The sequence below is a fragment of the Chanodichthys erythropterus genome, chromosome 13, assembly GCF_024489055.1.
Source record: "Chanodichthys erythropterus isolate Z2021 chromosome 13, ASM2448905v1, whole genome shotgun sequence".
NCBI classification, from domain to species: domain Eukaryota; kingdom Metazoa; phylum Chordata; class Actinopteri; order Cypriniformes; family Xenocyprididae; genus Chanodichthys; species Chanodichthys erythropterus.
In genome coordinates, this window is record NC_090233.1 from 19,015,330 (window position 1) to 19,042,250 (window position 26,921).

The following is a 26,921-nucleotide window of genomic DNA, read 5'->3' on the forward strand; positions in this document are numbered from 1 at the left end:
GAGTGAAGGCGCGTGAATTGCCGCTGCGACAGGAAAGTCTCACCTCAGACAATTTAACTTTAGATTTATTAGTCACTAAGTTACCAGTTGTAAGTTCACAGCCGACCATTTAACTCTTTAATCTTGTATAAATTTATGTAATGAATCTTTTCATTTTTTAGTAATCGTTCGCGATTTCAAGAGAACCGACATTTCACGATACATTATAATATCGTTTGACAGGCTACATCAAACTGATTCGCTAGCCGTTAAGCCGTTAAAAAATTAAGTTTTCTTAGACACTGGGTTCCAATTCCCATAAAGATTTAAGATTAATCCACACAAAAAAGACGATATTTGATATATTTATATATTTATATTTTTGTTTTAAGATCCGTTCGTGTGGTTTCAATATGAATAATCACACCATGTCTAATTCATGTGGTCGAACCCAACAAAGTGCAAGTTTCAAGACTGTCAGGTATAAGGGTATTGATTACATCTCTGAGGTGAGTTCCTACACTGATTTCCATTCATGTACCTTCATATTTAGTTAATCGTTGTATCAGATTTACTCACTGGACAGCATTGTTGAGATGTATTTTTATTGAATTAACATTAGCAATTGAACAAAAATAAAACAGAAGAAAAGTGTATAAGATAAAATAAATCAAAAGTGTTTGAGGGGGTGATAATATAAAAAACAGAATAAGGGTACAAACGGGTATAAAAATATAAATACGTTGAAACTCTTAAAAACTTTAAAATATTGAGATGTCATGTGTTTTAGGCTTCGGTCAGACGCAGACTGATGATGAACGTGTTGGAACTTCCAGTTCCACTCCAGCTGGACAGTAACATCTACCCTCACAATGGACACCTGTTAGACATCACTTACCGGGTACCATGGAGTAAGTGTGGCACATTTGTGTATCTAGTACAGGGATGGGTAACTCTAGCATAAAATTGGATCTTGAGGGCCAGGGGTTTTCAGCACTGATTTAGGTTGCATCTGAAATCTTAAAAATGCTGCCTTCAGAAGATGCATTACAAGTTAGGAAGGCAATGTTAGCTTTACTTCCTGTCTCCTGAGATACAGTAACTTCATCCGATCGATTTTTAAAAGGCAGCATAGATGTATCCTTTGCTGCCTGATATCCCACAGTTGGGTTCGTTCACCCAAAAATGAAAATTCTGTCATTAATTACTCACCCTCATTTAGTTACAAGACATTTGTTCATCTTCGGAACACAAATTAAGATATTTTTGATTAAATCTGAAAGCTTCCAGAAATGCAATTACCACTTTCAAGGCCCAGAAAGGTATTAAAGACATCAATAAAGGGGGGGTATCACACACAGTTTCTGCCAATCTCATGTTAGTACATCTAGAGTAACAATGCATCCTTCATATCGCCAAAAAGTCTTTAGTTTTATCATATTTATAAAAGATAGATACGCTAAACAGAGTCTTTCCGAAAAAAGCCAAGCTCCTGGAGGCGTGTCTGCCATCAGTGCTGTGGGTGGAGCTAAAGAGTCATGAGCGTGTGCAGCTTTTGCGTAGAGATCGTCTGCGAGCTGCGACATCATTATAAATAAATAAAGGGAACAAAAACGTTTGTGTTGTTACACTTAATGTATTTGCGCGCTGATTGCCAACAAAACACAGACATTTGATGCAGCTTTACTCACCACCCGCAATCTGCAAATCCAGCGCCGTACCGTCTGGGACTTGTTTACAAAGCATTCATCACCGAAATCCCAGGAACAAACAAACATACATGCACAACTCCGTTGCTGCCCCGGAAAAACAAACTTCATACACTTCATACAATGTGTTAACGCTGGGTTCTTTGGGAAACTGAAAAAGGTAATCTTTCCCTCACAACCAAAAACACACTCCTTTGGTGACAGGAGCTGCGTCTCATTTCAGAAGCTGCGTCCTTTGGAGATCGCATTTGAAGGCTGAATACTTAAAGGTTCTCTAAGCGATCCTGGGTGGAGTAACTTCCTGTTGACATTCAAAGTGTTGTCAAACAAAACAGAGGCTAGCTAGACCCTCCCTCCGCCTCCTCCTCCCCTCCCATCCGTGCTTCCTGAAACAGTCATGAACGCGCATTATAATCATTCTTGTCAGTTATTGGGTGGAGCATGTTTATTATGATTCGTGGTCCAGGCTGCACCAGTTTGTTTTTGTTGCCGTTTTTGGAGCTTGTGGCGACTACAGAGACCACGGGTGTGTCTCAATCAGTTCCCTAGCTCCCGAGCTTGTGAATCAGTATATCGTGTACACGAATTCGGGCACTGGTAAGGACAGTAAAAGATGCTGGTTCACTACACATTGGGACACTTATGACTCTATTTCCGGCGATGTGACAACGTCCTCATTGTACAACATCACTACTGGTATTTATGAACAAAAACAGAGATGATATTTTCTGACATTACTTGTAATGTTATTTTAACTACATTATGATTAATTATTTGCTTGTTACATATACGTGCAACATTTCAGCCGTGAATAAATTATAAATGTTAGCTAGATTATGTTCATTACCTGTCTAGCGATGTATGTTTATGCTGAAATATAATAAAATAACGGTTTGTATTTTTAAAAACATCTATCGCGTATCGTTATGTGTAGTGAGTTGGTTCACGTGATTCAAGTTTCGCGCTTCAGAACTTCCGTTAAGGGAGCATAGTGAGCATCGATGCTCCCTGGTTTTCATGGTGCATTGTGGGACTTTTCAGGGAGCGAACGTTTCAGTGCCCTGAAAGGATTCTGCGATTTGAGACAGCCCTTAAAATGGCAGACTCCCTGGTCAGTGCCCTGACTACTGAACTAGGGAGCTGATTGAGACACAGGGCACGTTTTTTTACAGTGTGTTCAGGGGACAGGCAGCTAGCGGATAGTGAGGAGATGTTTGCTGTATGTGACAAAAAATGTTTTGGCCTAAAAACGCGTGACATCACTTAGAGGACCTTTAATCAAGGATGTCATATTTAAGAAAAGTAAACGTAATAAAAATGACTGATATTCCTTGTAAGGTGTAAAATACTGTAATTTTTTTCTTACGTTGCAATCTAACACTTATTTTTCTGAGACTGCCTCGATGTATGCAGCCTTCAAAGGGTGCAGCCCCTGAATAGGGACACAGCCATTGTTGAAAAATCTCTCGGCTTCCGTTTCCCGAACGAAACGCGTTGATGGGCATGCTCTTGCTCTTGCTCTGGGTGATGTGTGTGTGCGCGCTTATCAGAGAGAAGTGCATACACAAGGAATTCTGCTCTCTTTTGACGTCATACAGGCTATACTCGAAAAAATCACTCCGAAACCAGAAGTAGTGTTTTGAAACTTTGGCCATGTTTAGCATGAGAATCCAACTCTTTAACAGTGTAAATAAGTCAGATCTTTTAGTGATTCACAGGAGGAAAGATTTTTATTGAATAAGAAATGTACTTTCATTGTATGGAAAAGAGCTTTGTTCTTAAACTAATTTACTGTTAATATAAATGTCTTATGATATTCAATTATAGCATATCAACACTGACTTATGTCATTTATGACAGAAAACAAAATATCCATGTGTACTCTACAAATGACTGGATCTGTAATGGATGACTTGAAGGCCAACATACATCTCAGTGACTGTTTGGAAAGGTTTGAACTGTTTCTATAATGCCCTTTAAAAGTTGCTTTCATATTTGTGTCTGCAGATTGTGTCCACACCCAGCTGAGAGTAAATTTCATATTGAGCTGTGGTGTTTAGGTTCAGTGTGTTGCAGGCAGGAAGAGGACTAGAGGAAGTGGTTCCCAGCTCTAATCCTGCCTCTCAGTGCAGTATTGGTACCGCAGAAGTCCTCTGGCTTTTAGATGGAGTTGAGAGCTGTACCATCAGATCACCTTGGGAAGAGAGTTTCAGTCCATGTACACCAGATGCATGTTGCTTTACCTGTGACGGTGGGAACTGGAGTATTTAGTAATATTTAGTTTATTTTTGTCATTTCTGTATATTCTTTTATATCAGATTTTCGGCTTTGATGTTCTACCTAAAAAGGGGTAGATGTGTGCTAAAAATACCCAGCACATCACACGGCTTGCTTTCAAATGGATTTCAAAAGGATCTTTATACGTTCTTGGACCTCAGAAGTCCTTCTTATTGCCTCACAATGGAAAATCTCTAGATGATAATCCTTCCTTAATTTGTCTCTGAAATCTCAGATCTCACTCTGCCAGAGGAGGTGATATTCGGTCACCATCTGCAGCGGTTCAAAAGCCACCTGCCTCCATTTCAAACAATGCTTCAGAGGCTAAAGATCATGACTGTCTCAGATCCTGTTCTCAATTCATCAGTAAATCTCTTAGAAGGGCTTGTTTTTAGGTACAAAATTCAACATATTTCTTTCTCCCATAAAGAACTTTAAAAAACAGCCCCAAAGAAAAGTCTGGGAAGAGAGGATCATTACTTCATTAAGGGATTAGTTCACTTCAGAATTAATAATTTACTCACCCCCATGTCATCCAAGATGTTTTTGTCTTTCTTTCTTCAGTCGAAAAGAAATTATGGTTTTTGAGGAAAACATTCCAAGATTTTTCTCCATATAGTAGTGGACTTCAACAGGGTTCAATGGGTTGAAGGTCCAAATTGCAGTTTCAGTGCAGCTTCAAAGGGCTCTACATGATCCCAGTCGAGGAATAAGGATCTTATCTAGTGAAACGATTATCTAAAATATTAAAAATTATATACTTTTTAACCATAAATTCTCGTCTTGCACTAGATCTGTGATGCGTCACGCATTACATAATCACGTTGGAAAGGTCACACGTGACGTAGGTGGAAGTACCATGGTAGGATGAAAAACTAATTTTCTCAAACTTCAAAATCGTCCAACATTGTTGTTTTAACTTTTTTTTGTAAAGGCCGTTTAACTTAGTATTTGCAATGTTCGCTTTGTAAACACTTGCTCGATACTTTCGCCTATGTTGCGCATGACCTTTCCATTGAGTAGAGCCCTTTGAAGCTGCATTGAAACTGCAATTTGGACCTTCAAATCATTGGTAGTCCGTGAAGTCCACTATATGGAGAAAAAAACGGGAATGTTTTCCTCAAAAACCTTAATTTCTTTTCGACTGACAAACATCTTGGAATTCCGAAGTGAACTATTCCTTTAAAAATGTATTTCGCATATGTATACATGCACTGAAATTACATTTTCAGCTCACTCATATTTCCTTCTCCTAGACACTGTGCCTCATATGATGCAGTTTTAGACGAAGAAAAGGGTGCCACATTTACTGGAGGAAATGTTATAGAGGAGTTCAGAAAAGAGGCAGTACTGAATGAAGAGGTAATCTACAAAACTAAATCATGTTTCAGTAAAAATCTCTATTGGTTGTGCTTTTTGAGCTTAGGAAGCAGTTTTAGTATTTCAAATACCAGCTATGATTTCTCCACAGTCACTAATGTTGCCTGTTGAACTTCATATGGATTCATCCCGAAGACAAGAGCCCGTTTTTTCCTTTGCAAAACTGCAAGATTTTCTAAATGTCGTCCGAGAACCAATAGAAGAACGTTTCCCCTTAAAAGATCTTCTTAAAGAAGGTAATGCATAGCAAATAAAATACAGTGGCCACGAAGAGTAGTTGGAAAATTAAGTCACACTTAAAAATGTCTGAATGTCATTGCTTTAGATAACAAAATATTAAAAGAGGTGGTTTTTATTTTAAAGAAAGAAGCACAAGTACACCTTCCAAGCAGAACATTTGACAAAAAAGACATTTTTTATGATTAAATAAAACAATGTATGCATTGTTCAAACATCCGTTGATTGAAAGTCATTGCAAAAGATTCTCAGTAAAGTGCAAATGCCACTTGCTTTTATATTTTGTTATCTAATGCAATTATAATCAGACATTTACATTTATAATTGTGACCTTTTTGGGGGGCAGTGTATTTCATAAAATGTCAATCATTTTATTTAAAAAATAGCCACCTTCACTGATAAACTCACGACTGAGTTGGAGGTCCTGGAAATGGCTGAAAGCAGCTTTGCCAACATAACCTTTAAAGAGCCAAAATCTCCAGGTAATGTTATTTAACTGTTCATATTTAATCACAATCAAAGAGTTTCCTGCTGTAGGTTGCTCTGCTAATCTCCAGTGACTTCAAACCTTTCATTCCAGTTGCTTTGAGGACTTATGCTGAGATGGAATTAGACCTGCCTTTTTCACCATGTAATCATTTGCTGTGTCTGCCAGACCTGTTTATGCCCAGCAGACTTCTGTCAGCTGAAATACTGTCACCAGTTTATAAGCAGTGAGTTTGATGCTTTTGTTATAACAAGAAGGGAAGGCTGTGAATATTTGTTGCAGTAAAAATGTCCATGGATGTTCCATGGCATCGACAACAGGTTTGTTTTCATTCTTCAAGCCAACATGAAATGGCATTCACAATCAATTCTGCTTCCATAATGTGAAATATTTTCAAGTAAAATAGTATATACAAGACATTTTTTTGGAAATGATGTTTACAGATGAATGGTTCATAGTAAGAATGTGTAATAAAGTCAATTTTTATTTCATGTTGACTTTAGATAAAATGAAAACACTACTCATAATAATCCATATGAAAAAGGAAATAATATGTACTATACTTTTTCCTAGGCATTTCATGTCAGACAGTGATTGTGAAAATATGGAAAAAGCTGTTTGGATAGCAGAGAAACATCCCCAATCTGTGTCTAAGTTTTTATTTGCTGGTAATGTGGACATGTAGATGGTAATGTGACAAACTTCCATATCCATAAAGTGTGTATAGTCTTTAAACTCCATTGTGTTGTGTTTACAGAACCACAGGTAACTAAACCCTTGGTCCACATTCAGTCACTTCCAGAGCTTCTTACACTGCTGAAGGTGGAGATGGAACCAGTCCCAGAACCCAAAGATAATATGGGCCAGTTTCCCTTCACGGACAGTACAGTTACGTTGCCTAATCTCTCCATCTACACTGAGAAAATTTCCACAAAAAAAGAGAGCAAGAGCGAGTCGCACATGGATGAAATATTCTCACCACTGTCTATACTGAAAATAGATGGTAAGATCTTATTTTGAACTATGCATGTATGATTTATGTAAGATCTATTTTAAAAGACAGAATGCAGTATTACTCTTTAAAAACATATTTATGGTTTGAAGGTTTTGTTTGAATGCAATATTACTCTTAAGTTCTATATGATAATATTGTGTTTTTACAGAGTTGCAGAGTAAGCGTGCCTCAAATGCTGGTGAGCTTTTTAAGTTTCTCTCATCATTTCAATTATGAGCTAAATATATATATTCAGTCATGATCATTTGCATGAAAGATGATAAATCTGCAAATAAATATAAATATGCAGTTGTAGGTTTCAAAGAGGCAAAACTTACTCCAGCTTAAATTTTTTTTTTAACTGTCATATTTTTTAACTGACATAATTTTGATTACCACAAAAATTTTCTTCCACCCTCTTATTTTAAAATGGCAAAAATCTGGGTTACAGTAAAGCATTTATAATTAAAATAAATTAACATTAAACATACTCTGACTGTTTCAGTAGTATAGCCACATGACATAAACAATATGAATGTTAACATGATTTTAGTGTAAAATAAAATAACTTACTAACCCCTTCCGTGTAAAGTTATATTGAATTTTATAACTTTACAACACCATAAACCCTAAAATGACTGTTTACATGGCAAGGACAACTATACAGGTCAATTTAATTAATATAGTTTAATTTGGTAATCAGCACGCTACAAATGCTGTTGATTGAGCTCAACTTGTACTGAATCTGTTGATTTCCTTTAAACTTTGTCCAGGAAATGAGCAAAATCTTAATGTTTTACTCTGGTTTCTCTGCACTGCCATCTTCAGGCCATCCCACTGCAGTTCACCCTTCCCAGAGTAAGCCTCTGCAGTCAGCTGTACCTACACAGGTGGAGAGAGGGACGACTGTGAAGTTCTTCATAATGGAGTGCATGTCTCACCAAGGAGACAGTTCTACAGTGACAACAACTGGAGGAATAGATTGTAAAGCTACAGAGATAGAGCAACACATGTCTAGTCCACCAGAAAGATGCTATGGGAACCAGACAAATTCCTCCACACATCTTTCAGAGAAGCAAGTGGTCGAGATGTCTAAGTCATCTCCACTGAAGCACAGTGTTAAAGATATTGAAGTGATATCCACTATACATAAACTTCCTGAGAAGTCAGAACAGAGAAGAGAAAACATAATCCCTAAATCATCTCCGTTATCAAACTGTTTTAGAGGCAGAAAGAGAAACAATTCAGTAGTTCATACTTACGAAGACACTTTATTATCTTTTGTGACATTAAGAACGATGAGTCCAATGGAAAAACCTCAACAGGGCAATCCAACAGGTAGAGTGAATCCAGGATGGACTTTTATTAATAGCGATTAAAGTTGGCATGAAACATAAATTATGAAATTTCTTTACTATTGTTACATATGTCCAAGTAAATGGTCTTCTTAAATGAGAAGAAAATGTAGAGCAGGACTTGATTTTGTCCAGTCATGGATTTTGTCTGTTTTGATTTCATGTTGATATTAAAGTTAAAGGGATTCAAACATATTTTTTTTTTAAATATTTTTGAACAATTGATGTCTAGGAACTGCAGAATGTTTGGAGGTCTTACCTTACATCTTTTATTAGTTACACAGTTTAAACACAAGTATCTTATTCTGCTTGCTTAGCAATTTTAATAATTTTTGCTGCGTAGTTTTAATGTTTTTTTTTTCTTCTTCTTTTTTTTTTTAGACTGGGTAGGAGGGGTTGCATACTGAATGTTAAATTGAATATACTGACATAAGCACATTAAAAAATTAGATGACCATTATTGCATTATTTAAGCCATGAAAAGTGATAAAAGTCTTAATATCTTTCAGAAGTAACTGTGAATCAGAATTCTATTGGAAAAGCCTTGCCCGATAACAGGATAAATGCTGTGAATCACGCCTCAGATACAGGAAAGAGTGTCATTGCCTCTGAGAAGAGCTTTCCCTGTGAAGAAAAGCAAGAGACCATCAGCAAAATTGTATACGTCCAAGCCACAGGTATCAGCAGATCTGAAATATTTGCATAAACATTAGACTAAAGGATTAGTTCACCCAAAAATGAAATTTCTGTCATTAATTACTCACACGAAACCTCCAAACCTGCAAGACCTTCGTTCATCTTCAGAACACAAATTAAGATTTTTGTGAGAAAATCTGAGAGATTTTTTTTATCTCCCATAGAAAGCAATGAAATTACCACAATCAAGGTCCAGAGAAGTAGTAAAGACATTGTTAAAATAGTCAACATGACTACAGTGGTTTAATCTTAATGTTATGAAGCGACAAGAATACTTTTTGTGTGCAAAAACAAAACAAAAATAACGACTTTATCCAAAAATTTCTTCTCAACCCTGTCATGATGAACGAAAGTCTTAAGGGTTTGGAATGACATGAGGATGAGTACTTAATGACAGAAATTTTTGGGTGAACTAACCTTTTAACAAATTGTTGTAAGCACAAACTACATGTTTTTTTGTATATCCTTAATCATTTATTTGTTTAGCTTGAGAAATGAATCACTGTATTTCTGTGTTTATTCCTGTAGAGATTCAGAGACATGCATATAGGGAGCTGCGTGTGTTGGCTCTGCCCTGTCTGAGTAAAATGCAGAAGTTGGGCATCCCTGCTTTGAACAACAGAGACTTTAGCACACTGTCTTCCGAACTCACACGATTCCTCCTAAAGCAGCAGGAACGAATGCTTCGGACAGAACAGGGTCAGAAGAGGCACTTTCTCACATATTATACAAACCCGATTCCAAAAAAATTGGGACACTGTACAAATTGTGAATAAAAAAGGAATGCAATAATTTACAAATCTCATAAACTTATATTTTATTCACAATAGAATATAGATAACATATCAAATGTTGAAAGTGAGACATTTTGAAATGTCATGCCAAATATTGGCTCATTTTGGATTTCATGAGAGCTACACATTCCAAAAAAGTTGGGACAGGTAGCAATAAGAGGCCGTAAAAGTTAAATGTACATATAAGGAACAGCTGGAGGACCAATTTACAACTTATTAAGTCAATTGGCAACATGATTGGGTATAAAAAGAGCCTCTCAGAGTGGCAGTGTCTCTCAGAAGTCAAGATGGGCAGAGGATCATCAATTCCCCCCCCAAAAAAAAAAAAAAAGTTATCATCATTTACAGTGCATAATATCATCCAAAGATTAAGAGAATCTGGAACAGTCTCTGTGCGTGAGGGTCAAGGCCGGAAAACCATACTGGATGCCCGTGATCTTCGGGCCCTTAGACTGCACTGCATCACATACAAGAATGCTATTGTAATGCAAATAACAACATGAGCTCAGGAATACTTCCAGAAAACATTGTCGGTGAACACAATCCACCATGCCATTCGCCGTTGCCGGCTAAAACTCTATAGGTCAAAAAATAAGTCATATCTAAACATGATCCAGAAGTGCAGACGTTTTCTCTGGGCCAAGACTCATTTCAAATGGACTGTGGCAAAGTGGAAAACTGTTCTGTGGTCAGACGAATCAACTGATGAAACAATTGGGACGCCATGTCATCCGGACTAAAGAGGACAAGGACAACCCAAGTTGTTATCAGTGCTCAGTTCAGAAGCCTGCATCTCTGATGGTATGGGGTTACATGAGTGCGTGTGGCATAAGCAGCTTACACATCTGGAAAGGCACCATCAATGCTGAAAGGTATATCCAGTTTTTAGAACAACATATGCTCCCATCCGTACGTCGTCTTTTTCAGGGAAGACCTTGCATTTTCTAACATGACAATGCCAGACCACATACTGCATCAATTACAACATTATGGCTGCTTAGAAGAAGGATCCGGGTACTGAAATGGCCAGCCTGCTGTCCAGATCTTTCAGCCATAGAAAACATTTGGTGCATCATAAAGAAGAAGATGCGACGAAGAAGACCTAAGACAGTTGAGCAATTAGAAGCCTGTATTAGACAAGAATGGGACAACATTCCTATTCCTAAACTTGAGCAACTTGTCTCCTCAGTCCCCAGATGTTTGCAAAGAATTAAAAAAGAAGAGGGGATGCCACACAGTGGTAAACATGGCCTTGTCCCAACTTTTTTGGAATCGGGTTTGTAGGAATGCACAGAAGTCTTTAAATAAGAAATGTTTTGTATTATTTTTGTGGCAGATGCAGATAGTGTTAATGAGATGCCATTGCTACATATTCTGGTAACACTGAAGGAACACGTCCTCTTCGGATGTGACCTCAACGCAGCTGCTGGTAAATATTAGAAAAAATGTGACTATGAAATATGTTGATTAATTGTGCAAGCCACATTTATTTATTGTAATTTTACGTATGATTGAATTATTCCTTCATGAACCCCCATTTTGGAAACCCTGCTCTGGAGAAGATGCATATGTGATTACTTTAATTTTATTTTCTTCTAATAAGAAGAATCGGTGTGGCACAAACAACTAAGATCTCATCGTATCTTTAGTATATCTTTACTTACACACCTGTAAAATCTGTCTTTGAATAGAGTACCTGGCTCAGGCAAAGGACTCCTGTACTCTTAGCTGTTTGAATGAGCTGTTGAGGAAGTTTGAGGTGTTACAGTATCTGAGTCAGAAGAGGCAGGAGTCCAACCCTAAACTACTGGAGCTCCAGGAGCAAATCAACACATGGTTGAACTCCCACACCAACCACAACACTAGAGTGAGATTTAATACAGAGTTGTTTAGAGTTGTTCTAGTGCTTGGATATTAACTAGTGTGAAGATATTAAGATATTTTAAAAATTAACATCATGATTTTCTGTAAAGCTGCTTTGAAACAATGTGTATTGTGAAGAGCACTATACAAATAACATTGACTCAACTTACCTAAGCGTCTTTTTCAAACAAAGAAAATTTTACAGACTGTTAATTTTTAATGACTCTTGTTGCATGTGAGCAGGTCCTAGTATTGACAGTGAACGGTATAAACAAAGAGCTGCTTTCAGCTCTCAACCAGGTAACAGGTGAGTTATTTTCTCAAAATACAAGATTATTTGTTACTGTGCAGTGATTGTCCTGTCTGATTCTGTGTGTGTGTGTTTAGGAAACTCTGTGTCTGAAATCCTCCCAGATGAAGGAAAGCATAAAGTAGTGAGCAGAGATGTGATGGACAGGTCTTTTTTTTTGCTTATCTCTACAGGTGTAAACTGAATACATGTGGTGTGGATATAAGGCCTGATTTAATGTGTCTGTGTCCTTTCTCCTCAGACTGTCCTACAAGAGGTGTGTTGTTGTGTGCAGTCAGCACATTGGTCCTGACTTCCCATGGCAGAGTTTCAGTGTGGTGTTTGAGCTCCACTGTGTGGGTCACTCGCCCTTCGGCAGTGTGTGTTCAGAGAGAAACGTCAACTTTATCTCCTTCTCCACTGCAGTGCCTGAATCCAGTCAGTCCAACAATCCTTCATGCTCACATGATGCTGTAATGTCAGTAATGACAGCCAATAAGAACATTTGATGTTTAATGCACAATTATATAGAGTGGGATTCTGGACCAATGAGATTTCAGTGTTAGTGGGCCTTTTCAGATTGACATTGCAGAAATAGAATGCAAGTGTTTGGTCTAATGTCCTGTTGCTTATGGCTGGTTTGAACAAAAAATTAGATATCTTTCCTATATTTTAACACAGCATTCAAACATTGAAGTACAATTAAAGTTAGATCATTGATGATTGATTCTATAATAAGCTTATTCACGATTGCAGTGTTGCATGATCCTTGCATTTTCATCTGTTATACATTTGAATCATTCATTAGCAGATATCTCAGAAGAATCAACTGCTAAATCATATCTGGACACTATTCCGTTTGTGCTGCTCATCACGGATGGTTTACTGAACCGCTTAAAGATACAGTTCACGCTGGAGACAATGTGAGTTACTCAAGTAATTGTTAGAAACTTCTGTGTCATTGTTTTAAAGAAATGTAAGTGCTTTGCCTTAGTGATTAGCGCATGTAATTTTTACACATTAAGCTGTGGTGCTTTTGCAATAATAGATATATTCTGCATCTATTTGATCAAAAATACAGTAATATTGTGAAATATTTCAATTAAAAATAACTTGTTTATTTTAATATAAAAATGTAATTATTAATGTGATGGCAAAGATGAATTATCAGCAGCCATTAGTCCAGTTTTCAATGTCACATGATTTCAGAAATCATCCTAATATGCATTTATACTGTTTTTTATTTTTTGTCTGTTAGTGTATGCAAACCTTTGACTGGTAGTGTATATGACAATGTTTCTTAAGATGAATATCTCTGTGAGTTCATACACTGTGTGCAGAATTATTAGGCAACTTGATTTTCTGATCAAATTTTTTTTCCAAGCACATTTTACCAATTCCAATCCACATCAATCTTAATAACTACTATTAATATTGTTTTAATCATTTATAAGTGATATATAATTGTTCATGAAGGCTGGAAATGAAAAATGCCTTATATTAAGGTGTGCAAAATTATTAGGCAGGTTTTCTTTTACAGGCAAAATTAGCCAAAAAAGAGATTTTACTCAGACTGAAAAGTCAAAAATTATTAAATACTCATGAGAAGGACGCAATACTAATGCAATACTAGAAATTGAAAAGTTAAATCATGACCAAGGGACATGCAAAAGAATTAAGAATTAAGGTGAAGAATTAAGTGTGAAACCATCAGGAACCCTTTAGTCTCCAGCTTTCAAGAACTGCAACCTACCTGGAGTCTCCAGAAGTGCAAGGTGTCAGGATCTCAGAGAGTTAGGTTAGCTAAAGAATCCTAAAAAATGACCCGCTCTTAATAAAAATCACAAGCTGAAGTGTTATAAAATACATGAAGACTGGGTTTTTATAGGCCTTATAGACAGACAGCTTGAGAGTGACTCCTGAAGGACCAGCACCACATCCTCTTGTACCACTGTTTGAAGAATTTATCTTCCAGAATCTGGCAGTAAGGTGTGGGAGTTCACTTTTAGTCCATCTCTCATCCTGAAATGTCCGTCTTGCAGAGATGGACTAAAAATGATCTTCCAAAACTTACTGCCAGATTTTTAAAATAGCCGACTTCCTGTTGGTTGGAGCTAATGACTGTAAATAAGAAAGTTATAAGACTGTTAATAAGAAATATATGTAGCAAGTTTGGTGACTGTAGGTAAAACGTCTCGGTTACAAAGGTAACCCTCGTTCCCTGAAGGAGGGAACGGAGACGTACGTCGGACAGACCGACGAATAGGAATCTCGCTAGAGAGGCCAATCTACTTCGAGTGTAACTAAACGAGCCAATGCACATTGGCATGCAATCATATGCATCAGCTGCTCGCCTCGCAGCGCGGGTATATAATGAGCAGCAGGTGCGTTGCATCTTCAGGTTTTCGCTGAGGAGCCGAACCGGATAGGCGGCAGCATCAGCGGGGTACAGCGACTGTGGCGACGGGACGTACGTCTCCGTTCCCTCCTTCAGGGAACGAGGGTTACCTTTGAAACCGAGACGTTCCCATTCAGTCGGTCACGTTTCGACGTACGTCGGACAGACCGACGAATAGGAATCCCTACCAAAGCGCCACAGGAGCTGCCCCCTTCCAGCGCTCTGTTGCAAGCCACCTGAACCCCCTTGCCTGAGGATGGTGGGACAGGGCTAACACAGAGAGAGTCGATCACTGCTGTTCCCCAAAACCCATTCAGTGAGACTATTGGATAACGCTGGGAAAGCGTACCCTTCGCTGGGAAAAGGAACGCTGCGGAAGCCACATCCTTCCCCGAAGGAGTTATGTGGAGAAGTACATATGGACTAACCCTGTAGGGCTGTGCTACATATGGAAGAGCTGGGGTGACTCCAACCCGATGAAGGGTAGGTTCTCCCAGAGGGAAAGACACGGGCTTCGTTTAGGAGCAACCGTGGAACCAACCATATGGGATCCCCGTAGGGTCACACATATGGAACCCAGCCTAAACCCGGTTCTCAAGGATACAACGGAGTATAGGCCTGGCGCCAGACGCTCCGCCACGTCGGCTGCCGAAGGGATATCGGAGGACTCGACAGGGTCTGCCTTGTAGGGACTCTCTGGAGAAAAGAAGCGCATGTAGCGCAGCAAGCCGACACTAAGCCGGGGCCTCTCCGTGCCTCTGACCTGTGGCGAGAACATGGGAGGAGACCGGCTCGACACGAAGGCTATAGTATCTAGCGAACGTGTTAGGTGTCGCCCAGCCCGCAGCTCTACAAATGTCTGTCAGCGAGGCGCCACGAGCCAGCGCCCAGGAGGATGCGACACCTCTCGTGGAGTGAGCATGCAACCTGAGCGGGCAGGGCACACCCTGAGCTTGGTAAGCCAGGGCGATGGCATCCACTATCCAGTGGGCCATCCTCTGCTTGGAGACAGCCTTTCCCTTCTGCTGGCCTCCATAACAGACAAGAGCTGGTCTGAGGTCCTGAGGCTTTAGGTTCTGTCTATGTACAGTCGCAAAGCGCGGACTGGACAGAGTAAAGCCAGGGCTGGGTCTGCCTCCTTCGAGGGCAGCGCTTGCAGGCTCACCACCTGGTCCCTGAAGGGACTGGTAGGAACCTTGGGCACATAGCCAGGCCGGGGTCTTAGTACCACGTGGCTATCACCCGGCCCGAACTCTAGGCACGATTCGTCGACCGAAAATGACTGCAGGTCCCCTACCCTCTTGATGGAGGCCAATGCCACCAGCAGCAAAGTCTTCATAGACAGAATCTTTAAGTCTACTGACAGCAAAGGCTCAAAGGGAGCAATCTGAAGTGCTCTCAGCACCAGAGTGAGGTCCCAAGAGGGTATGGAGAGGGGGGACGAGAAGGATTTAACCGTCTCGCCCCCTAAGGAACCTGATGACCAGGTCGTGCTGACCAACAGATTTGCCATCTAAGTGGTCGTGGTAAGCGGATATAGCAGCAGTATGGACTTTTGAGGGTGGAGGGGGACAGCCTACGCTCCAACCCTACTGCAAGAAGGAAAGCACGACTCTGATCGAGCATCTTCGGGGGTCTTCCCGGCGAGAAGAGCACCACTCGACGAACAGGTTCCACTTTGGAGGCGTAAGCACGTCTCGTAGACCGTGCACTTGCCGAAGTGATGGTGTTAAGTACCTCAGGGGGTAAGTCACCTAGAACCTCCGCATCCCGTCCAAGGGACCAGACATGGAGTTTCCAGAGGTCTGGACGCGGGTGCCAAAGAGTGCCCCGTCTCTGAGAAAGAAGGTCTTTCCTCAGAGGGATGGGCCAGGGAGGGGCTGTCGCGAGGAGTGAGAGTTCTGGGAACCAGGTCCGGTTGGGCCAGTAAGGCGCAACTAACAAGACCTGCTCCTCGTCCTCCCTGACTTTGCACAGGGTCTGTGCAAGTAGGCTCACTGGGGGAAACGCATATTTGCGCAGGCCCCGGGGCCAGCTGTGAGCCAGTGCATCTGTCCCGAGTGTCCCCTCGGTCAGAGAGTAAAACAACTGGCAGTGGGAGGTTTCTGGTGAGGCAAACAGGTCTACCTGAGCCTTTCCGAATTCTCTCCAGATCAGCTGAACCACCTGGGGGTGGAGTCGCCACTCTCCTGGCAGCGCAGCTCGTGATAGCTCGTCGGCCACACGGTTGAGCACACCGGAGACATGAATGGCGCGAAGCGACCTCAGATGCTTCCGACTCCACAGGAGGAGATGGCGGGCGAGTTGTGACATGCGACGGGAGCGTAGACCACCTTGACGGTTGATGTACGCAACGGTCGCAGTGTTGTCCATACGGACCAGTACATGCTTGCCCTGAAGCAGGCCTTTGAGGCGGCTCAGAGCAAGGCGTACTGCCAGCAACTCGAGGCAATTGATGTGCCAATGCAGATGGGGTCCCGTCCAAACCCCTGAGACTGCATGCCCGTATTACGTGGCACCCCAGCCGGTGGCAGAAGCATCTGTGAACACCACAGCATGCCGGGACACCTGTTCTAGGGGCACTCCTGCCCGAAGAAACAAGGGGTCCGACCACGGACTGAAGGTTCGGCGGCACTCCTGAGTGATTGGCACCCGGAATGTGCCGCGCTGCCACGCCCATCTCGGGACTCGGCCATGAAGCCAGTGCTGAAGCGGTCTCATATGAAGCAGACCGAGCGGTGTTACAGCCGCAGCAGCCGCCATATGCCCCAGGAGCCTCTGAAAGAACTTCAGTGGGACCGCTGTCCTGCCATTGAATGTATTCAGGCAGTTCAACACTGACCGAGCACGTTCCTCTGTGAGGCGTGCTATCTGCTCGACCGAATCCAACTCCATACCGAGAAAAGAGATCCTCTGCACCGGGGCGAGTTTGCTCTTTTCCCAGTTGACCTGAAGCCCCAACTGGCTGAGGTGTCTGAGCACCAAATCCCTGTGTTTGCACAACTGATCCCGGGACTGTGCTAGAATGAGCCAGTCGTCGAGATAGTTGAGAATGCGAACACCCCGTTCTCTCATGGGAACAAGGGCTCCCTCCACGACTTTCGTGAAGACGCGGGGAGACAGGGCCAGCCCGAAGGGTAGGACTCTGTACTGATATGCTCAACCTTCGAACGCGAATCTCAGGAATGGCCTGTGTCGCGGAAGAATTGAAACATGGAAGTACGCGTCCTTCAGGTCAATCGCTGCAAACCAATCTCGGACGGATGCACTCGAAAATGCGTTTCTGCGTGAGCATTTTGAATGGTAGCTTGTGGAGGCTCCGATTCAAAACTCGCAGGTCCAAGATCGGTCGTAACCCGCCGCTTTTCCTGGGTACAATGAAGCAGGGGCTGTAGAACCCCGACCTCAAATCGGCTGGAGGGACCGGCTCTATCGCGTCCTTCACCAGTAGGACTGCGATCTCCGCACGCAGGACAGGGGCATCGGCATCTTTCACTGTAGTGAAGAGGACGTCCCTGAACTTGGGGGGGGGAGCCGGGCGAACTGAATCGCAAAGCCGACCCTGATGGTCCGAAGGAGCCAGCGAGACGGACTGGGGAGCGCTAACCCGGCTCGCAGAGACCGTACAAGCAGGACCAAAGGGACCACCGGTGTACCCGCAGCAGGGCAGCGAGGTGGAACACAGGGACGCGGCTCGGGGGGCTCTCTTTGTGAGGCGGCCCGAAGCGGCGTCACAGTGTGCTAGGCAACACTTACCTGGCTCCACGGATGGACAGAGGGAGCAGTCGAGGCTTTGGCTGCCCGCTGCTCGCTGCTGTCCACTGGCGACAGAAGAGGGGGATGAGAGTGGTGAGGTTTTTCTCCTCCCACTGCTCTCCAAACCCTCTTCAGACCTGGAAATGGAGGAACTGCTCTTTAAAATTTGGGTACCGCTGCCTCTGGCGTCAGTGGCGGAACAGAAACAAACCCAATAAAGGATTTACCACCTGGCCCTCCTCCAGGGGTGGAAGAGCAGCCCCACCCATCTCTGGGTCGCCCGTCTCAGGGGTGATTCTCACCAACCAGTTAAACAGCTGCAGAGACGGGAGGCGTCATCTCCCCGCAATGGATACAGCAGAGCCTGCTGGGCCGGAGTTTCTTGCAGGGGACGACACCCTTGGCGACGAGCAGACTGAGGGGCGGCCCAAGAGGAACTCAATGGTTTGTCATGGGAAGCTCCCCTATCCGCTACTAACTGAGGAGAACCGCTGGGCTCAGTCCTCGACAGTGTCACCGAAAGGCCACCTCGTAAGATGGGAGCATTGAGAAAGCATTTAGCTTGACAACCTCTCACACCTCACAAGGTAAGCCAGGGGGCACTTCTGGACCACGGAGGTGGACATCGTCTGGCTGAGGGCCTGCGCCGTGACTTTGATCACGGTTAGTCAACAAGCGCAGCTCAACCCCAGCACAGAACTACCCTCATGCAAAAAGAGTGCCTTGGCCTCACATGCAGGGTGGGTGTGGTCTGTGTACAGCCACCCCATCCAAGAGGGTAGTGAGAGAGGAAAACTTATGCAGATTGGCACCTTTGGCATTCCATATTTATGGCACCAATATACCCCCATACTGCCAAGTTTTCCATGCACATCTGGAAGACCCAGGAAAGCATGGCTGTAAACTCTGAATCTGAGTCAGCATAAGCACACACCATTACAGTGGGCAGCGTCACCCTCATTTCCAGAGCATAACAGCACTCTCTCCGATGCTGCAATCGACGTCTGTCCCTCAGCTGGAGCTCTGAATGAAATGCTAGGTTCCCCTATGAAAAGGACCAGCAATCCAATCCAGAAACTGCACAGCTTGCAATGCGCTAGAGAGGGAGGGGCCCTAGGGGTTGGTTCCCCGAAGGAACCCCTCAACCTCATGTCACCCAAGCCATATCAGCAAAGTAGACCTCTTCTGGTGCACCAGAGAGGGCGCTACAATGGAGATTACGCAAGGGAACCGCGCATCTAGAGCGCCGAGCGAGCGCTGGGTTGCCGTGACAACCCGCGCTGCAGCCCGGCAGCTCGACGGCACACGACACGCAGAGGAGCGAGAGGTTTGCTCTCGCTGATCTCCGCGGTCTCCCAGAGTGTCGGGCAGAGCCGCGGCTGTGCTTTTACACACAAGCGGCAGCTGGCCAACAACAGAGGGGACTCAAGCTTCCCGGAGAAAGAAGAGTCACGACCGGCGTGTCGACGTGATCATGTTCTCATATGAAAACATGAACACCCACGAACATCATTTCAGCACGCGCCCAGACATGCGAAACGGTGATCGTGGCCGTCAGTGAGGACAGGAACGATCGCATCCAGAAACACAAGTAGGATGTCGTCTTTAAAAAGACGCGAATCTACTTGTGTAAGCTCTTTCAGGGACTTTACTCTTTTAGAAGTGCTGAAGCACGCAGGGGAACGGCCACCGCAACACAGACAGGGATTGTGTGCAGCCTGTCATGTGCTTTCTCTCTCTTTGAAGGCGCTCACTCTTACCAGCCGTAAAAACGGCTTTTCAGCGCTCAAAAGCGCACCGTACCGGCCGTGAGAACAGCCTTCTGACGCTGTCAAACAGCTATTTGCTCAAAAACGGCAAACGAAACAGACAAAGAGAGGACGTCGACCCCGCTGCTGTGCTGTTCGCCCGCACTCGGAAAAAAAGAGAAGTTCAACCAAAAGCTTGACTCGTCTTCTAGCAGACACTCGCTTGCAGAGAACAGGAACAAACACCGTTCGGCTCCGAAGCGAAAAGCTGAAGATGCAACGCACCTGCTGCTCATTATATACCCGCGCTGCGAGGCGAGCAGCTGATGCATATGATTGCATGCCAATGTGCATTGGCTCGTTTAGTTACACTCGAAGTAGATTGGCCTCTCTAGCGAGATTCCTATTCGTCGGTCTGTCCGACGTACGTCGAACGTGACCGACTGAATGGGAACTAACCCCCCTACTTATGTCAAAAGGGGGCCCTATAGAGCCCCTCCTCCACGACCATTTCTAAGGTTTCCTAATGTCTTCTTGCTGACACCCCCGATGTGTGTGTCAAGTTTCATGCAATTTGAAGCAATCTAAGAGCCTCAAAAACGCCCAAAAAGTGTATTCTTTTTAGTTTATTCTGTAAAGTCTGACACATTGCCATAACAACAGTATTCAAGATATCAAGAATTCTTTCATAGGTTTACATCTGCGGTGTTTTGACATTTAACCAACAACCCATTAAAACCCCATTGACATCAGGATGATAGAACTGGAAGTTCTAAGGGTGTACTTACACTAGGCACAGTTGCCTTGAACCGAGCCAGAGCACGATTGTCCCCACTTTACTCGCAAACTACAATTCCTGTTCATCGTTATAAACCCAAATACACTCAAATTAATTACATTAATTGAAAAGTGTACTATCCAAGTAGTAATAAAGATGTTTGCCATCGTAGCGCACACAAAAGTAGCAGCTGTTCCGTGCACCGGCACAGTGCTCACACTGCATGCGAAATGCGCTCGAGCCCAACTGAACCGTGCTCTGGCCCACCTCTTCCAAGCGGGCCAGCTAAACGAATCGCGCCCAGGCATGGAACGGAGCGATCACACTAGTTAAACGAACCGGGCTTTGGAGGTCAAATGCGCTCTGGCACTGTTCAGAGCACCTTGTGTGAGTACATCCTAAATTGTAAACTTTTTTCCAGTTTTAGGACTCATCCGTGCAGCACTCTATTCTTGCAATCAAAAACCTGTATGTACTGTACACTCTTGAAAATAAAGGTTCCTAAAGGCAGGTTTCATATAACCAATGTCAGTGAACAGTTCTTAAAAGAACCATTTTTTTCTTGGTGTGTAGAAGAGTTTAAAAATCTATAGAACCTTTTCCACTCTAGAGAAATGTTCCATGGATGTAAAAGGTTCTTCATGGAACCATAGAGGCCAATAAAGAATGTTTATTTAAAAGAGTGCATACTGATGTACAGAGACTGTTATTTGCAGGTACAATATTGTTCTGCTGGAGAGGAAACATTCTCCATCTGCACTGAAGCTGGGAGGAACCCATTTTGATGTCATCACTGTGGATGAGACCACTGCCATCCTCATCCAGGTGATGCCCAATACACACTTGCTCACCAGACCACCATTCACAAAGTGACTCTGGCCTGAACATGTAAATCCTGTGTGTGTTCAGGAGCTGAGTGAGTTGGACATGAAGATTGGACAAGCATCTGAGCGTGTCGTTATGAGACTCTCAGCACTATCTCTGCAGTTCAGCCGCTGCTGGCTCATTCTGCACTGCGCCGAGAACCACAGGGCATTGTCAGTTTGAAATACATTTACATCTGTCTGATCATGTTACCATTCATTATTATCAGGGCTCAACAATAACGATTGGGCAGGTACTTCAGTTTTTTACTTGCAATGGCAACATAAAGCTCTTTCTGATTCTGATTTTCTTTGACCCCAAAATTATATACAAAATTATTGTATACATGTTATTGTTAGCCTTGTATTTTTATATGCCAGATGAATATCTTTCATTAAACATAAAAAATTTCTTTCATGTAATTCTTTATAAAAAATATTAATAATTTGCATAACTGGAAATTGTACAAGCCATATTTATTGCTGAACCCTGATTAATGGCTGATGCCAATAACAGAGTACAGCTGAATTTAAATAAACATTTATTTTACACGTTATTTGCTCAAAATACAAATATATTAATATAATATGAATATTTTTGTTGCTAGGTTGTTGATAAATATTGGAACTGACATGGAACGACTACTGTTAAATGACCAAATATCAGCTAATTAATCTGCCTGGTTGATGTATTGGGCTGTCACTTTTCATTATGTAATATAAGATTCAGTATTGCAATGTTTGCATACTGAATTGTGGTTGTGCTTTTTCCTTATTAGCATCTGTAAGTCCATCTGTAGCTGTATTATGAAGCATTATGTGTTGATTCCTGTGCATAGCCAAACTCTTGCCAAGAAAACAGCAACAAGATTCAAACACTAAAAACTATTTTCCCCAATTTTAGGATTTCCAGTAACATCTATATAAATCTGATTCATATCTATTCTGCATCTGTGCTGTTCGGAAACAAGTCTGAGAAGTTTGATGTCAAGGTATTATCTTCCTCATTTATTAAAGCAATTTTAACAGTAGATAACAAACATCAAAACAAACGTCAAAGTTTCTAAAGGTTATACCAAGGCCAGGTTTGACATTCCTTGTTTTTATTCCTATTGCTATTGAAAAGTATTTTGCATTCAGTGTTTGTGTATATTGACCATGGCATGTGGTGTATGTGTGTTTCAGGTGTTACTGGTGTGTGAGGAAGAAGAGATAGCCAGCTACATCTATCAGATCGCCTTACATACACTGATGAATTCAGAGAGAGATGGACTGAGCTGGTTGGATAGAGACTGGCTCAGTGTGCGGCCCACAGAGGTGAACAACAGGTCTAAATTGTTCCTTGCACAGAAAATCATAATATTTATTCTTTCATCAAAATTATGACTTTTTGTCACTGATCATCAGTCTCCCTAAAATCATCTGACCTCTGACTCAGTGCTTCATATACTGTACATTAAATTATATATTAAAAGATAAATACAAATAGTCCCTGCGCATTTGTGTCCATTCGAATTTTCTATTTTAACCATAAGGGAAAAATTAAATAACTGTTGTCTAATTTTTTTTTTAAATGCTGTTGAATACCAACATTTAAATTAGAACTGTGAACACAAAATTAAATATTAAGTTCTTTTCAGATTTTTGTTTGACTTTTTGCACCTTTATTAAGCATTTTATGTAATAATTTTGTGTGCATTATAAAATGCACAAAATAATATTGAAAAAATATTGATTTACAAGTTGTCTTTGAGCAAATTAGAAATATTGTTTCAAACACACTGTCGAATAAGAACTCGAGCCATGTCTCTGGAACCATGGTAGGCTAATACAGTTAAAAAAATAAAACAAAAAATTATATTTTTCTTTTAAGTTAAAACATACCTAAGATATTCATAAGATTTAAGTTTTTTTTTTTAGATAATTATGTCTATTTGCTGTTACAACCAAGATTTTTCCATTTATTACTCAAATTGTAAAGGAAAAAGTTTGATATTTTTAGAAAATTTCTCTGATTTTAAGTATGTCCAATCAGTAGCTAGTAACACCAGAAAAACTGTTTTTGCTGTTAATGTGTGTGTGTGACAAATGTAGAATTATCAACAACTGTCAACCTCACAAGATTTTCTTCAATAGATGGAGCTGAAAGTTTAATATCATTCTGTGTGCTCAATTCACTGATGTATTACTGTGTGTTTGTTTTAGGCAGAGCATTACCTATTGCATTTTCCCTGCATTAATCTTCTGGTTGCTCAAATGATGTTGAGGAGAGCTCCATCACTGCAGTGGCTGCTGGGAGCTTCTTTCTCTGAGCTGCAGGAAATGTTCCCGCAGATCCCTCAAAAAGTCATTAAGGTACTACTAGTTTCACTACTATCCAAGATCAAACTGTCACAGGGCACATTGTTGGTTAATCAATTATGTCGACAGTAACTATGTTTCCATCCAAAGCTGCGAATTTATCTTACAAGCAAAATTGGGATATTGCATAAATCATTTGCTAATGGAGCACTGTTTTCATGTGTTTAAGAGAACAAAATCGTCACTTCCTGGGAAATTTGTGCAAAATGGCTGTAATAAAAATTAAAGGTGCTGCAATTGGGGAAGCCACTGTGTCTCTTTTTTGTACATCATAAATGACTTCAACCTCAGAGCGCACAGCAGATGAAACAGAATAAACACTTTCATGTTTATCTTGCATTCGGAGGCGGATGCTTGGTGTTTGGAACACAATCATGTGAGATGCTTCTGGGTGGTCATTATACCAAATCATTTTGATGACAGACTTTGGCTCAGGCATTTCAGAATGACCAAAACCAACATTTGAGATGCTGTGCGATGAGATTGATCCGCTGGTTAGTCCAGTTATCCAATCACATCCTTTGTTGAGGCAGTCACATGAGATTTTTTTGGTGCACATCAAAGGAATTTATTCAGTAAATGTGTTCCCATTGTAGTTTTATGAGTCTTCTTTTTGGATAAAAAATGATCCACCTCAAATTGAGGTTTTTTATGCACATTTTTAGAATTTATGCACATCTTGGCATTTCCAATTGTTTTATGTGATATCCCAAAATTTGCATAAAAATGGGTGAATGGAAACATGGCTATTTTCACACTCTCTTTGTTTTTCCGCAGCTTTTCAGTGATATTACAGCTGAGTCCAAAGTCAAAAAGGCCACCCTGAGGAGTGAGAATACACCCTTCTCAGAAAAAAACAGCCCAGCTCACCCTCCTCATCCTCATCTGCCACCCTGGATTAAGGATCTTGATAAACCTCAGTTAGACCTGGAGGATAAGACACCATGTAGCCAGTTTACCCAGTTGATTGGTCAGTCTTAGTGTTTAGAGACAAATTGCTTAAATCTCACAGACAGGATCCAAAGTGTATACTTGCCAAGCACCAAATGTGAGAAAAGAATGCTTTGGTCATTTTAACTTTATGATTTATATGTTTATGAAAATAAATGATAAAATAATGATTAGATTATAAATAAATATTTAAAACAAATGTCTAAATATATAAAATAAATGTTTATTTTAGTAAGATTTTGTAAGCTTATTGCATAGCTGTGTTTGGAGTTAATTTTTAATTGTAAATTGTGCAGACATCATTTTTGGCCAGGCCGTCATACAAAGAAATTATGAACATGCAAAAATGAGAAAACCAACAAAATATTAATAACTGATTATGCTGCAGTCAGTGTGTGCTTTTTCTTGAGAGCTTCTTGTTGTTCATCACATTAGCAGGTCATAACAGAAGAAGAGGAGAGGAAACATGGAGAAAAAATGAATTATCTCTTCCAGATCCAACTCACTCTCACTCATTCAACCCCTTATTGCCAATTCAGTTCAGCCAAGCTTCAGCTACAGCGAACGTCTGGCAGCCGCAGCGTGAAGGATTTATTCAACACCCAAATCTAGTGCCAGGCCAAGCTGTTCCCCGAGGGTCTGCCCGTGTTCCCCTGGCTCCTCTGCCCACTTCTGAAGTGCTGGGGTTCAGGAACACTGCGTGTGCTTTCAGCTCTAGGCCGCAGGGTCAGACTCACCGGAGCTCACCTGAGAATGATCCGCCTCGCACGACAGGAGAGGAGAGGAAGAGGCGAGGAGGAGAAGACGCGCACAGTGGTACACACACACACACGCAGCGACATACACATTCCTAACCTGTATGACTTCCTTTCTTCTGTGGAACACAAAAAAGATATTTTGAACAACATTAGATCTATGGAGCTAAAATAGTCTCAATAAGCTAATTCACATAAGCTTATTCGCATTCACCAAAAAGTTTATATATTTGAAAACAGCAATTCACAAATTCATAATGTAATTCATATTGACAAAATACAAAACATTCAGAAATATACATACATGCATGCTTATTTATGAAATTGTTGTGCTTTGCATTTGTGAATCTTAGCATGTATGACTGTTTCTTTCTTTTGTGGAACACAAAAAATATATTAATTAATTGCTCAGTTAATTTATTCAGAAAATATGATTCACAAATGCATAAGATAATTCACATTCACAAAAATGTTTATATATTTGCAAACAGCAGTTCAGACAAACATAACCTAATTCATATTCACAAAATACAAAACATCAAAAATGTGCATACATAGTTGCATATTTATGAATTGTGCTTTGCATTTGTAATTGTAAATTTGGTTGTGCAACAAAATTGTATTTTGTTAATTTGGTTAATATGGTCGAGTTTGTGAATACTTTTTTTCTGAATGTGAATTATCTTATGCATTTGTGAATCATATTTTCTAAATGAATTAATTTAGCTCCATATGGATCCTGTTGTCTTTCACTGTATGGTCAAAAACAGACATTTTTCAGAATATCTTCTTTTGTGTTCCACCGAAGAAAGAAAGTCATACAGGTTTGGAACAACATGAGAGTGAGGAAATGATGACAGAATGTCATGTGAAATGTTAAAAGAAATGCAGGACAGGAGAGTTTTGCTCCATTAGTTTGGTTCTGTGTTTATTCCCAGTGCCTCCGCTCTGCAAGAGAGGAAAACTGCTATGTGAGCGAGTTCCAGGCAGGAATGATGGACAGACCAGACTGAGATTTTTCTGAGAAAGTTTTGCTTCTTTCTCTTAGGTTTATCACTCATTTGAGTGAAATTTCAGAATATTTCTCATGTTCATATGTATTTTAAATTTTTATGTAGAATATTATGTGAAATTAATACAGTTCATCCATATGTTCGTATGGATATATAAACATATATTTATATATTGTAGATATTAAAGATTAGCCTATCATCCTTTAGGTAAGTTTATAGTATTTTTTTGTTAACTGAA

The 26,921-nt window shown here is 41.2% G+C and overlaps 1 protein-coding gene across 1 annotated transcript; it reads left to right on the forward strand.

Annotated features, from left to right (window-relative positions):
• Positions 1-432: 432 nt before the first annotated feature.
• LOC137034563 (protein shortage in chiasmata 1 ortholog) lies at positions 433-26,704 on the forward strand. The gene is made up of 29 exons (XM_067407600.1): positions 433-488; positions 770-890; positions 3,549-3,639; positions 3,749-3,939; positions 4,201-4,360; positions 5,222-5,327; positions 5,437-5,581; positions 5,969-6,064; positions 6,163-6,295; positions 6,643-6,737; positions 6,827-7,072; positions 7,233-7,262; positions 7,892-8,401; positions 8,928-9,095; positions 9,643-9,813; positions 11,245-11,337; positions 11,600-11,775; positions 12,015-12,078; positions 12,159-12,228; positions 12,323-12,498; positions 12,869-12,983; positions 21,457-21,565; positions 21,650-21,777; positions 22,508-22,595; positions 22,789-22,920; positions 23,809-23,958; positions 24,742-24,934; positions 25,351-25,731; positions 26,609-26,704. The coding sequence occupies exons 2-29, from the start codon at positions 791-793 to the stop codon at positions 26,692-26,694; spliced, it is 4,203 nt and encodes a 1,400-aa protein (XP_067263701.1). The 5' UTR covers positions 433-488; positions 770-790; the 3' UTR covers positions 26,695-26,704.
• The last annotated feature ends 217 nt before the right edge of the window (positions 26,705-26,921 follow it).

Excerpts from the sequence above, each read along its gene's own strand:
- LOC137034563 (XM_067407600.1), top strand. The coding sequence starts at position 791 with ATGATGAACGTGTTGGAACTTCCAGTTCCACTCCAGCTGGACAGTAAC. Across the intron at positions 891-3,548 it reads CACTTACCGGGTACCATGGA|AAAACAAAATATCCATGTGT; the intron begins GTAAGTGTGGCA and ends CATTTATGACAG. Across the intron at positions 5,328-5,436 it reads AGGCAGTACTGAATGAAGAG|TCACTAATGTTGCCTGTTGA; the intron begins GTAATCTACAAA and ends ATTTCTCCACAG.